Source organism: Limanda limanda, chromosome 23 (assembly GCF_963576545.1).
Source record: "Limanda limanda chromosome 23, fLimLim1.1, whole genome shotgun sequence".
Classification (NCBI taxonomy): Eukaryota; Metazoa; Chordata; class Actinopteri; order Pleuronectiformes; family Pleuronectidae; genus Limanda; species Limanda limanda.
The window spans coordinates 5,675,135-5,690,233 of record NC_083658.1 but is presented as its reverse complement, the minus strand read 5'-3'; the positions used below and the strand labels follow the sequence as shown (position 1 = coordinate 5,690,233).

At 41.0% G+C, this 15,099-nt stretch overlaps 1 protein-coding gene across 1 annotated transcript in view; it reads left to right on the top strand.

Annotated features, from left to right (window-relative positions):
* The first annotated feature begins 1,725 nt into the window (after positions 1–1,725).
* Positions 1,726–15,099, top strand: part of atp11a (ATPase phospholipid transporting 11A) — a 36,597-nt gene continuing 23,223 nt past the window's right edge. Inside the window, exon 1 of the mRNA XM_061067281.1 lies at positions 1,726–1,774. Coding sequence (XP_060923264.1) covers positions 1,730–1,774 — 45 coding nt within the window. The 5' untranslated portion in view covers positions 1,726–1,729. The remainder of the gene's footprint in view (positions 1,775–15,099) is intronic.

Genomic DNA, 15,099 nt, shown 5'->3' with positions numbered 1-15,099 from the left:
TCCATGCCACGGTCACACTGTGTGACGAAGAATCGATCTTTGGATAACTTTGTATCTCCATCTTGTTGTGATGACACTCATCTCAATTTGAAGTTGATCTGATGTAAGCCCTGGTACAAGTACCTCAAAGTAAAAATGTGGAATATGGCCAAAATGGCCATTGAATGCAATACAGCTGGCTTCCTGTTTAGTTTTTTCCAATTGCACCTACAGACTTTTTTGCTTGTCTGGTCATGATACACCTGTGTATCGAATTTTGTGAAGTTCGGTCAATGTGAACACGTTCCGGGGGTCTCGGGGGGGCACCGTTGAGCCATTTTGCGATGCCCATTGAAAAAGCCTCCAGAATACGTACATTTTCACCACTTTCTAACTTTCTGCAAATTTTGGTAAGAATTTGAGCCCTCAGCTGGGATTTTATTGGGAAGATAATAACCGGATGCGGTGGTTCTTATTGCAGTGACTTTGACGCTGGTGTCCCAACAGAACCCGCCGAAAAGCGTCTCCAGGAAACAGAGGTTGGACAAATGAAGGAAAATAGTTCCCCCCAGAAACAAAGCACGAAGCAACATGGTTCCGAACATTTGTTTATATATAGTGATGACTTAATATTGTGTTAATTTTCTGTTGCAATCATTTATCATATGAATAAATGAACACAAATTAAGTTTAAAAACACCAGCATTAAAAAGACAAGTGAAATTCGGCTGATTTGATGTACAGAAAAAGTTCACATCACCAAATGCAAGGATGTATAATTTATATATATATTGATTATATATCACAGAAGTACGGAGCAAAGGAATTTCATTGTTTGACATCAGGTGAAAATAAAACTTGATTAGCTGAGGTCTCTTCATGATGTGGTATAAATCTGGTGGCTGTGTGTATCTGAGTGATATTTAACACAAACATTGTCTTAAAATAAATGTCTATCATCAGAATATCATCTTTTGGGAATCAGGGAGTCATAACTAAAGTAAATTTGCAGATCACAAGATAAATTGAGACTAGACAACAGAAATAAAACTCAAACTACTAAAGTTCTTACACACACACTTGCTTTTGTTTCAATCCCAGTCACATGACATCAGGTCCAGATTCAGTATCTGGGTTTATTTCCAAGTAGGTTTACACATAGAAGGAATTTGCTGTGGTTTGTTTGTGCAGGTATGAGTATAAATATATGAAATAGGAAACAAAATTAAATACAGTAAATAAATAATATGATAAAAGTACACATACTCTCTCTCTCTCTCTCTCTCTCTCTCTCTCTCTCTCTCTCTCTCTCTCTCTCTCTCTCTCTCTCTCTCTCTCTCCTCCCTCCCCCCTCTTTCTTTCTCTCTCTCCCCCTCTCCCTCTCTGATCTCCTAATTAAATGGTGCGCAGGCGCTCTCCCGCAGTCCCCACCTGGACTCGTCGTGACGTCACAGTTAGAAAAGCTCCTTTTGGCCGCGGCGCGCGGCCCAAGCAGATTAGGGAGCGCGCCTGTTCTGTACCTGCGAGAAACTGCGTGAACCCCCCGCTCCGCTCTTCCACCTTTCCTCCAACTCCCACCGGAGCCTGTAGGCAAAGTGCTGCGGGACCGAGCCCTGTTCTCTCTCTCTCCATCCAGGAAGACGAGAAGGAAGTCATGGAGCGAGGAGGAGATTTAAAGAGAAGCTAGCGGAGAGACCACCACCGACGCCCCGCAGAGCAGGAGAAGTGTCCGGGGAGGAAGGGGAACAAGATGGGGATGGATCTCAGCACCCTCCGGACCCTCATCAGCAGATATGTAAGTTTATTTTTTATTTTGTGTTCAGTAAACAGTGCAGCCTCCAGACACTGTTGGTTTCAGATTCCACCGAAGCAGCCACTCATCCGGATTAAGTTACACTCAGGAAAGCGAGTGGAAAGAAGCTGAATGGGGAAATTGTGAGGAAAGACTTTGAAGACACTATCAGCCATTAGTCTTATTTTACAGGAAGTTGTTGTTTTGTCTTGTTTTGAAGTTGAAATATCTGCAGGAATATTTCACAATCAAATCAACTCAAAACCCTGTCTTTATATGATTTCTCCATACATTTTTAACTTGAAAGACTCCAACTCTCAATTTTTAAAACTAATTTTGTGGATTGTAAAACAGTAATAACAGTAATATAAGTGGAGTATTTATGTTAGATCGTCTAATGATGCGTTAAAATGCATTATTTTGAATGAGATTTTGCATGCATGCAATCCGCCAGGTGTTATTTTATATAGTCACATGTGATATTTATAAAGATGTAATTTAAAGCAGTGGAGCTGCCACTGTTGTGCCACAGCCGCATTCATGCCTTCAGTCAACATTTGCACTTTAATAAGAAAGGTGGAGCCAGAAATTATATCACCAGATGTAATGCAGCATTCTGGAGAGGATATGCATTCATGACAGAACACGCAGGCAGACAGACATTATTTGTCTTCTCAACGTATAGATAAGTCAGTTTCAGAATCAGTGAACTCTAATTTGTAAGAAAATATAAATCAACGCACTTTCTGAATGCATCCAGTGGAAGGTTTTATTCTGTAGTTGTTACACGTTTATATTCATAGATATTTTCCTGTTACCCAAACAGTGATTAACTCACTATGGAGAATCTCCTGTGCTATACGCTCTCATTTATTATGCTCTTTCTTCCAGTTGACCATAACTACAAATGGAAAAGTCGGCCACATGAATTATGTAATCCAGTTGTCTTTCCCCTGCTAGTCAAATCGATGGGCAGCAGTGGAGCAACCGGCCTGTAAGGCTATGGGTTGCATTAGGCTCCTCTGTAATGTCTTTGACAATAATCCAGACAGAGCAAGCCCCACTCACATGAGGGATAGCGAGCTTCATATCCAGGCTCCACGCTCAGCTGAGGCTTAGACACAGCCTCCCAACTGTTGCAAATGGCTGATTAGATAAGTCCCCCCTGTGTGCAGGGTGAAATGGAGCCTTGTAGTAAGAAACATGCCGAGACAAGCCTTTGATTGGAAGGATGTGGGATGCTGATGAGGTCTGCTGCTGTAATTGATCTGGATAACTGCTTTAGGCAAATGGGTAAATTGATTGTATTGCCGTCACAAAAACCCGGATGCAAAGAGATTGCTGAATACAAAAATTAGGGCTGGGAGCCTTTATCTGTTTGTCAATACGGTGCTTTTAAGAAATATCAGTCAATACTATAGGAGCAAGTGGGACGGGAGGGAGGGCTCTACTTCTGACCGCATTTTGAAAATGAACCTAATTATAAATTCAGTCTATATTTAAAAGCCTGATGTATCCATTCGCTGCGCTCTAAAGAATTCTCATGACCGGGTGAGACGTCAGAAAAGGAAACTTGCTTCCATCATCTGCAGCCTGGGACAAGATGCATGTTACTTGTCTCTCATGGCAGTTTTCCCTGTTCGATAGATAGATAGAAAGTGTCAATTGTTCTTATAGCAGTTCAATTTGATCATTTTTCTAATATTCATGATGTCAACATTGTTTTTAAATGCACTACATTCTTCTACCGTCATTTATTAGGAGCTTTTATCCAGGAAGCAGTCGTCCTTGTGGGCTGACAGTGCGGGCGTGTTGAGATCTGTCTCGTGAAAACGCCTCAAACAGCTGTGATTGAGACACAGACTGAATTTTATGGAGTCATAAATAATCCTGGTAGTTTCACGGTAATATTAACCAGTAATCAAACAATAAAAACCATAGGATTCTGTGAAAACACATCAAAAGAGCATCCAACCCAAACCAACCCTAGTCTGTACAATGTATGAAATGCGATCAATATATATATCACAGCGACTTTCATACGGATTGAAATCTGAGTCTATTGATGTATTAGTCAATCGACAGATGATAATAAATAAAGCATCGCAGAGGAGATGCTACATTTTACAGGTCGTACGGCCACAGGATTATTCCGTCTTCAAAGCCAGTCTTTCCAGTGGCTGCCATCTCTGGTTAGGCAAAAAGGCAGAAGATGTTATATAAGCCTATGGATCTCTTTTTAAAGCAGAACATGTAGAGTTGTAGTCTTTGTGGCTGTCACTCCTGTTCAGGCTGAATGAGAAGCAAATGTAATCACAGTGACGGGCAGTAGCACTGAGACCCAGTGTACTTGTACTGTATTCTTCCCCTTTCTTTTGTCTTCTCAGGGTTGTTTTAGGCTCTGAAAGTTTTAAAAGACACTTTTTTTATCTGTCAGGATCTATATACTCACTCCTCACTAATTGACAAGTATTAGAAATCTATGTGATTGTTGTAGTTCTGAAGTAGCTGCTGTACTTCTCTATTTACTGTGGAGAGTAAATCGTGATAATGATATAAAGGCAGTTTCCTGCTGCAGAAATTAGGTGATAACTGTTTTGCTGAAGGTGCATGCGTTTACAAAGCATCATGGGTAAAATTAGCCCATTATTTTGTTTCTTTCACAATAATCCACTTCTATGAGCACTGATCTTTGAAAATCCTAATTTAAGGACACTTAGTGTGGTTTGAAGTTATTTCCGGAATAATCAAAGACTCTTCGAGCCATCTGAAAAATAATCTGTCTGCTCCTTGATTATTTTTAACCTGTTTCCTCTCCAAGTAATCGTAGCTGACGTGTCCCTTCGCTTGTTTTTTATGACAAACAACAAAAAATCCACATTGTTCACATATGAAAGTATTAAGTAATGTCAGTATAGAAAATCATTACTTCAATAAATTTAAGTTTATGTCATACGAACTAAGAATCATCTCAGGCTACCACCTTTAGTCCCCACTTTTAATACAGGAGAGACATGTGGATTATGTCCAATGAAAGATTAATATGTTTACATTAGGGCTGCTATGATTATTTCATTCGTTAATTGTAGTGAAAAGTTATTTCCCGTCTGAGTCATATTTGTCTTTTGATTTTCCTCCACTGACAGCTTCAACATCGATTAAATGAGTAAGAAGAATAGGTGTATGAGGAAATCAATGGGAGCCAAGGCTTTGTGCAGAGTTAATCTAATGTTATCTACACTGAATGTTTTTGAAAAGATCTTCTATCTTGAAAAACAAGAGAATCCAGACTTAGGAGCTTTAGTTGTTTTGCAGCTTTGAGTGAAACAAGTGAAGTTATCATGTCTCTGTGTGTGGAGGTGGGCTGAAGCTGTCAGGCAGCATTCCTGTGCTGCTGACTAATCTTGATTCCTGGACAGGAAGTGCCTCTCCTCTGCGTCTGCTTGGCTTCCTGCCCTAACATGGAGTGTTGAGTTACCGGCGTTGGCTATACCTTCACCCATTTAATCCAGTTTAATGTCAATTCTAAGACAAACACTGATCTCCTCCTGCTCACAGTCTACCTGTTGCACGTTCTCATCGGCACATAATCAAGACTAAGCGCTTAGAGTGAGTAGTGGTTGGTGGTCATATTGTTGCCTCAGTAGTGTTACTGTTACTTCATGCAGGTTGTAAGTGGGAAGTGGAATACAGTAATAGCCAGGTGACGCAGAGGGCAGCGGATCACATGAATTCATTGCCGTTGTCTGGTTGTCAATAATTCATTAGCACGCCGGCTGGCAATGTTGGCTGGTGATAATGTAGCTTGTAGTGGAGGCTTCCACTGCAGGCCTTTCTTACTATGGAGTGCAGGGACACCCACGGGTGCTAGAAAAAGGGTGGAAGACCCCAGTGTAATAAGGAATGGATAAGTCTTACTCACTTATGTTGGAAATATCGCAGTAGAGCATAATGTTTTTGGTTTTCCGTACATCTGTCCGTCCTTTTGTTGTGAACCCGATATCTAAAGTTCAGTCGGTCAAACGTCAAAGTCACAAACATGTTTTTGGTCAAGGTCAAACTGTCATTTTTAAGACCCTCAAATTTAAATACTTCTGCCTAGAGTTTCCTCAAGCACTGAAAGCTCTAGTTTTTGAGAGGATGATGATGGGACAGTAATATGTGTCTGAGGTCACTTTTCCGGTCTTTTAAAACATACATTTTTTTATTTGGAAGGACAGTGGTATTGTTGGAAATCTGTATGGTTGATTCTTGTGCTCGTGTTTGGCAGTAACAGCAGATTTTTCCTCCTCATGCTAATCATTTAACACCTGCCCGTCTATACTGGCCACAGCGTGTACCAGGGTTAACCTCTATACCTAAAAGATTTGCCGGCTCTCGCTAAGCCACTCAGTCTTGGGATTGTTTGGCTGCTTGACTTTACTGCTGTCACTTTTCAATCTTATTTGGCCGCATGAATGATATTCAATGCTCAGCAAAAAACAAGTAGTGATACATGTCATGATTAAGTGTTGACTGATAGCTGGGTTTATTTTGTGAATGCTAGAATCAGTGGCCTTCCACGAAATCTGACACGTTTTTTGCGTTACTTCTATACTAAAAATGAGTTCCCAAATTGGTATGTAATGTTTTTAATTCTCTGAACTGATAACTGATTATTTGATTGTTTTTATTGGAGCATTAAAATATATCCTGTAATTCACTAAACAAAGAACCAGAAATAAAAAATACAAGTATAAAAGTTGAATAAATGTCCAAAGCTGTAATAATAATTAGACACAACCTAAACCTGCTCATACAATTTTATAGTTTCCATCCTCTCTCCTCTCTCCTCTCCTGAGGAGTGTGCGCTCCATTAAGAGTGAGTATCGGTGTTGTTGCGGTAACATTAACAGTGTATTACAGCCCATTGGACAAGGAGACAGATGATGGATCGCCCTGGGTTAATGGTGCGTGGAGGTCTCTATCCAAAGAGAGGCCAGTACAGAGAAGACAGAGAGAGAGAGAGATGCTGTTTGAACTCAGGCCTTCTTAATAACGTTGCTCCAGGTCGCCTGTGAAAATGCTGAGCGGGTAGATACACCTTAATGTTCTCCCTGTCTGAGCGAGTGATCGCTGGTCCACTCGCTGCTGGAACACACCATTCCCCATGGTCCTCATGCCAGAGAGGGAGAAGGAGAGCGGGAAACGTGAAGTAGCCACCCCCTGCCTCTAAATGCTGATGGTGCACTCTGCAGACATCACCCCCCACATCTCTCCCTTCCATTTAGCCCTAACATCTCACCCCTTTCCCCCCTCTCTTTGCTTTGTTTACTTGACACATTAGCCAGAGATTGAACTATTGATTATCTGGATTATTGGCAAGGAGCACTCACCCCTTACTGCACGTTGACACAGGAAGTGAAGCTACATTTTGCCTTGACTTGCAAGAAATTTAGCTTTTGCTCTTTCTAGTCCCATTAGGTGGATTGACAGACTATCGACCCATAATAAAACAACCAAGGTGCTTTCAGACATTTTCCAGAGGGGCTGTATGTGAGGATTCAAATGTCTGAATCAGTGGCTGCTGACTTTTTCTGGAACGAGTGAGCCCGTCCAAAAGGAAAACTTGTCCCTTCCACAAGATGCACTTAGTAAAACTACACTGGGAGCGAATGTTCAGTATTTAGTCAGCACTGAAGCCAAATGAGTCGTGCACATGAAACAGCATTGATTATTCTGTAAAAATATCAATGCACTTTGGCAGCCACCATGAACTGCACAACACTGATCCTCTCTCACCACTCTGTCAGTCTGCCGGAGCAGCGCAGCATCAAGTGATATCATTCTGAGCGTTCACATCACTGCACTCTGAAGTGTCTCTGATGGAATTGAGATGACATGTTGTCGTGTTAGAGCCAAACTGGACTGTGTAGATGTCTTAATTTTCTGTTTGCCCATGACAAGGCGACATTCATTCAGTTCGGACTCCGACATCAAATAATTTGGTCATTCATGGTCACGATGGCTATGAAATGTTGAAGATATCTTACTCGATTCAAAGATTAGAAGCTTCTCAGTGCTGGAGTTGTGTTGGAAGTGTTTCTCGAAATCGTCTCGGAGAATTCTGTGGTAAAACTAGATCTGGCAGACAAGTGTTCCCAGACTGGCAGAAGTATTACCCAGGAGATGAATATAAATAATGGAACAATGGTCACATAAATACATTCTTCTGAGTGCATCTTTCCTCAGGATGAGCCCAAGTGACAGGACCGAACCCTTTATAGGTGCGATGTGAAGCATTTAAACATGAATAAATAATCACCACATTAATATTTGAGTGTAATAGCCACAAAACAAAAGAAGCCACTGATACATTTACAGCAGTACTTTTTACATTATGTGTCACCAGGTTGGATTAGGCCATTAAACTGCTGGATTGAAAAATAGGATTCAGGAAGGAAGAGCTGTTTTTTTCTAGAATTAAAACGCTCAACAGGTTTAGAAATAGAAGATTAGTGTCAGCCTTACAGTAATGGTGCAGGTTTCTGTATAATTAAGTTAGAAAACTGTAGATTAAACTATAAGTTTTAAGTGGTGGCAAAGATTCACACACAGTAAATACAAGTCAGCTGCAGCAGCATCTTAGAAATAGTTGATGCTGGCACTGGTGGGTGGAGTTGAATAGATGCAGCGCTCAGTGGACTCGGCCTATTCCAGGTTTCGCTCATTGAAAGAGCGCAGTATTTTGCCAACAGCAGGGGCGAGGTGCATTTGTTGTATATGTGTTCATTGAGTTATTTCCCTTTGTTTCATGATGGGTTGTTTTGTGACTTAGCTTTAACAAAGTGCATTTCACAACAGTTGTACAACATAAAGCTTTTTTTACCACTTCTGTAACCGTAAATGCAACTCAATAGCTGGAGAGTGTGAGGTTCTTGCAATGATCTCATAACCTGAAATCCATTTCTACCACGTTCCTACACCCCGGTCAAGTGACTGGTCTCATGAGAACCACATGAGGCCATTAGGTTCCCCTCACCCTCTGATCCACGTGTGATTTGTTCGCCCTCGGAGATAATGTGATAATCACGCTTGGTGCAAGGCAGTTGTTGGAACTTGTTATGACCCTTGATGAAAATATATATTTCTCATCCTCTAGGAATGAAAGACAATAAGTCAGCGGTAGAAGTGAGTGCGTAGAAAGAGCGAACTTGTTAATCCCGTGGTTGTCAAGGAGATAATGAAGTACAAACTGACCACACAGTAATTTTCTCCTCCCATGCACCCTCTCACATTAGCTTTGTGTGTGTCTGAGATTGAAGGGCAGCAGGATTCATGGGCACATGACAGTGTGATGCTGTGAATCGGGCAGAACAGTGGGGCTCAGTTGAATGGTAATGAAATAAAGTGAAGTCAAAACAGCACAAAGCATAGTTTACATCACAGTCATTTAATATAACGCATTTAACGAGAATAGCTGAATGCAGGCGTATTATCGGGACAGAATTTGGACAGATCAATATTATAAATGAAAACAACTATCAGGTAAAAATCTGTAAATTTGCTCTTTTTTTTGTACATTTGTTTGTTTTTGTCTTGAAGAAAAGAGAAGAGTGACATTAGCTGAAACAAAACTTTTTTAAAAAGAGCAACAGCTTTTCAAAAGTTCAAACTAGAAGCTGAACAGAAACTAAAAGCTCTTGAACGAGAGGCTTGAATTAGCATTTGACTGCAGCTCTTTATCAGTTGATCATCATGTGATCGATGTGGAGTCCCTGGAGCCCGGACCAGCGACACCAACCAGGAGGGTGGACCAGTTACTGAGGAGTCAGTTTGACCGGCAAACAGACAGAAAAGCAATGGAGAGAGACACAGAGATAAAGGTCAGACAGACTTGAATAATCAGTGAGGCCTCATTAAAGAACTAATGCCAACTCCTGCTCACACAACCCCAGACTCCAACATGGCTGCAGTTAGTCTCTGACAGGGAATGAATTCACTGCTCAGATGATGAGAATGAAGAGGCTTATTCAGGTAAAGCTTTCATTTCCTCAAATATGTCACCGCCTCGTTTCTCATGTTTTTGTTTCATCTAGTTTCTCTCTGCGTTGTTGCTTTTTATAAAAACTTTTATTTGGCCTCGCTTGACATCTGAGCACTGCCATAGCAACGGTTGAAGCTTCGAGGCATCTGGGTCAGCAGTAGATCGCAGTAACCTAGAGATCTGCTGGTACACTGTCAAGAAACATCTGATATCACTTTGTCTGAACTCACACAGCTTTTCTGCAATTTTACAAAAGATTTGTTGCTATGTAAAGCTTCAGTGTTTAATCCTACTTCACTTGTGGCATAAAACTACTGTTACTTTCATACCCAGACTTCCTGTAAGGTGACCTCACCTCGGCTTTGGCCCATTTCCTATCCACTAACATGGAGTAGGCAGCTTTTATGCACTATGCTGCAGTCAGGTGGTGATTGAGACGCTTTGGCTTCACTTAAGGGGAGCTGTCATGTTGTCCATCTTTATATTCTGTCTATGATTTGAGATGATGGAATAGGAGTGTACATTTTAAGTCTGGCCGTCTGTTATGATAGCGTTGTTCTTTTTTCTTTTTTTTTGTCACAGTCAGTTAATCAATATGTTTACAGACCACGATTCAGCATCAATTTTAACAACTCATCGATCATTTCTGTCATTATCCAGCAGCAGAAATGTTCCAGTTCAGCTTCTCAGGGTTTGATGCTTTTCCAAGTCAGAATAAATCAATACCTCCTGCTGTGGATGTGAAAACACCACCTTGGGCTGCAGGATATTATAATTGTAATTTTCTGCTATTTTATAAACTTTAAATCTATAAGGAAAAAATATATTGTTTTTAAATGGCAGATTAATTGGGAAATTTAAATTTGCCCACATTTTATTTCAGTGTTTGTAAATGCAGAGGTAGACACTTTTATAGTGTGTGTGTGTGTTGGAATAATTACTGGCATCACAAACAGTGTAATGAACACCATCCAGCAGCTGTGTACAGGACAAACATTAGGGAAGACCGAAAAGTGCTCCCATTAGTGAGTATAGGAGAAAGGCAGAGAGGCTGAAAAGTTAGGGGAATAAACACTTTGGCAGAAGAAACAAGAAGTATTAAAAGCATTTTGGTGCTTTTCTCGAGCTCCTGAGAGACGAGTCGGCAGAGTTACATTACAGCAGGAAGTGAAAGCACTAACTGAGTGCGGTGAGACGCATGTATACAAGCCCAAAAGCTAATGGCATTGTCACCATGAGGAAAATAAAAATGTCTGATGAACAGTTGAAACTTGAATGATGAAAACCCCACAGGACTTTTGGTTGTTACCAGGAATATGAAAGCACCCCGGCTTTTACCATAAATGTTTTATAGGTGAGTGAGCCAAGTCCGATATTAGTGGAAACTAAAATCTTGAATGTGAAAGAAATACCAGCAGTGGATTATGTTTTTGTTGTATATACCTGCAAGAAGCAGCTCACTTGTAAAAGTAGTTGGAAAAGTTGTTGGAAAATGGGAAATGAAAAATGGAGATTAGAAGAAAAGTATTTGTTTATATGCATGTTCTCCTCATGGCTGCATTCTCCACACACACCAGCTTCCTCCCACAGTCTAAAACGTGCAGATTAGATTGATAAGAGACTTTATTGCCCATAGGTGTGAACGATTGTATGTCAGCCCTGTGATTGACTGGTGACCAGTCCAGGTTGCTCCCTGCCTCTCACCCAAAGTCAGCTGGGAATTGCTCCGACCCCCCACAACCCTCACAGGATAAGCAGTATTGATAAAGGATGGATTGACTGACAGGTCGGCTTTTAACATGGTACATTCACACTTATAACTCTTATGCACCCGGTAGTGAAACCAGTAGAAAAGGGGATTTACTCTATTTGTATACACTTTTTAAGGATATTTATTTTTTCATATATGAATTTTCATCATCTCAGGAAACTTTGAGTATAGCTGACCCTCAAAAGTCATTCTCCTGCACAGAAACCACATAACCATTATGTTTTATCCACTAAATACTCCTCAATGTATCTGGGAGGGAGCGTGCTATCGCTGCAAAAATGTGTAGTGTTACCCTCTCGTAACAGCCCATTGCTTTTAAATGGTGCTGCTGGAGTTATTTTTGGTTGTGTCCACAAATCAATGCAGGCATTTAATGTGACCTGGGTACCACACACACACACACACACACACACACACACACACACACACACACACACACACACACACACACACACATGCTCATAGATTCATTAAAACACACACAGATTTGCTTAGTGTAGAAGAACAGATTTACAGATAAATTTCCGTAACACTTACTAATGTGGTTTATTTTTTTGATTGCATGAGAAAATGTGGGTTGTCGGGCTGATTCGAATGGCTCAGTGTGAAATAAGACAAATTTAAGAAATGTATTTCTTTGGGGAAAAGTAGATTTGAAGTTTTTACAGCGTTTTCTGTGTTCTAGGATCTTTGCACATTCTTGAAGTTTTACTCAGATGTTTGTGAGTAGCATTGCATCAATGGTGAGCTGAATCATTGGGATTTATGAGACTTTACGACATCTATTTCCATGTGACTTGAATGCAACATGAGGTAAAGTCATGGGGAGGGGTGTCATGTGACCACCAGCAGCACTCCCTTCTAATCCCTCTCTTTCACACACTCACACACACACACACACTAGCAGACACAATGAAGCAAGTATGACCAGCGTGTATGCTTATTTCCTCGATAAAAATGACACAGGAAATCTCCAACAATGCTCCTCTATCCAGCTCTGAGGGAACAGCACAGTAGTTGGTCTATTATACGACCTGCCGCCTGCTTGCATCTATCCTGCATAATCCTGCATCGACTTCATTTAGTGCAGTAACTGCTTAAATCAGCTTAAAACGTACCTTAATCTGTGCTTCTAGGATGTGGCTTTTAATAGGGCCAAGTATAATCCTGATGCAAAAAAAACACCCGGGGAAGACACTGAGTATTTGTAATTTGGGGTATTTCAGTCCTCAAATTTAAATCCAGAGCGGGGGTCATGCATATACAGTGTGGGAAAGCAGGTGTGTTATTCCAGAGCCCATCTGAGATCTGCTCCGTGAAAACCAGGCTAATGAATTGCTCTGTATAGATAACAGAAGAATTGAGGTCACATCATTCTCCTCCTCTCTTCTTCCCTCCTTTCATTTTGGTCCAAGGTGCGCAGCATCAAAACACACACTGTCACTTTGGTACATTTTCTGATAAAGCAACCTAAAATTAGCATCTGTCTTAGTAAGAGGTCTGGGGTTGGGTGGAGGTCTGACCCTCCAAACCTTCCATAGCTTGGAGGCAGTCTCTGTTTGCGGAAATACGTTCACCTCACTGCATCATGAACCTTGATAGTGTGTTTATGTCTATATATTTTCCCCAAACTTCTTGAAAAATAATTTAAAAGGGTAAAGGTCAAAAAGGTCCTCTCTCCTTTCCTCCCCTCTCTTCTCTGTTTCTATAGTGTATCAACGCTGAGATTCAGCAGGGAAAGGCTCGGCAGAAGTAGTTTTTGTGGGTGTACAGATAAAAGATACTGACGATAAGATTACACAGGTGAAAAAAAACGGGTAGAAAGTTCAGATGCATTTGTGAATGGCAAAACAAAAGATTAGTTTTCCTTTCCTTTTCAACTATTCGATGAAATAAGGTTATGTAAGGACATGCAGGTGTAATGAATACAATTTTTTTCACGCTACACACACCAGTACAAACGCTGAATCGTAAAATCCAGTGACCCTGCTCTCATGTGATCAGGCCGTGTGTGTATGTGCATGTGTGTGTGTGGTTACAAAGTGGTGACGACTACAAGGGTCAAATCACTAAATCCCCCAGAGACAGACACTTGCAGACAGTTTGCTTTATGACTGGCTTTGGTTTAACTGATTAGTATTCTGTTTTTTCGTCTCTTGCAATGCCACCGTGCCTTGCTGTTTTATCCACACACACACACAGGAACACACACCCCACAATCACAGATTTCCTCTAACACGAGTCAGTCATCTCTCTTTCACTGGAGTTTTTCCCTTTCAGTCTGGCCTGCAGCTCTTCCTGCCAGCTCCTCTATAAACCTGTACTGAGGCTCATGTCACCATTTGTCGGGACACATAATCAAACATCCCAACATAAATCCACAAGGTACTGCTGAACCAGCACTATAGGTACTATCACCAGAGATTTACAGGGGACTTATAGCCTTTCCTGTTCTGACTGTTGACATCAGTGGACGTTTACATGGTCCTCATAAGTGAATGCAGTCTGCCCTGATGGATCTGTTAATGTGGCAGATTGGTAGCCTTTAGGATTTCACCCTTAGCACCTTTTTGAATTAAAAGTACAGAATGAAAATTCACACTAGAGTTTGGTTATAGTAGTTTGAATGCAGACGTTTGGAAGTTTCTGACAGTGGAACCGAAGGAAAATAATCATCAGCATTAGTTGGTATCACATACAGTTTGTTAAGCTTAAACTTCATGTCAGTTTTTCTGAAAGCCTAAATTGAAAATCTTGAACACATTGCTGTTGGTCGTCCACTTCTCTTCAACGCTCGGCTCTAAACGCTGCATCATGCTCTAAGGTTAAGAGGGGCCGTTTAAAGGTGGATGATGAGGGTTTATCACTATCTTATTTAGTCTGGCTTGTTGGCCCGGATGAGGCTGAACCACACAGTGACAGATGGGGAACACAGCTGGTATTTAATCTGTGACTCTGGGACACACACAGCGTCGCACACATTTTTATAAACTTTTCTTTTTTTTTAAATGTCACATGCACATGTAACACAACAATATCCACAGCAACTGTTGACATTTAATTGTTAATCCTCAAATTAATTTGCATTGTGGTCGTTATCTTCGTACATATTGCAACAGTTAATCACTTCACGGTCTCCCAGGCCTCCCAGCTGTGTTATGGCAATAGATCTCCACGTGCAACGTGCACGCAGTTTAAAACACAGGCTAATACATGTTTACTTCTACCTGGTTTAAATCATTAAAAGTCTATCGACAGCAATCATGACGAATCTGGAGCCTTCTGAAAATGTTCTGTTGAAGCACTTTCCTGCCAATGTTATGTGCAGTAGTCATCACTCACACACACACACAGTTACACACACTGTATTTCTGTATTTAATGCCTTGTGATTCAGCAAAGAGGAGGTGATTTCTCTTATCTCCATAGTTCAGCGGCAGCAGAGAGATAACACACATTCATGAGGCATGTGTGCCATCGTGTTTGCATATGCAACCCTGATGTATACCACAGGATTTAGATGTGTGAGTGT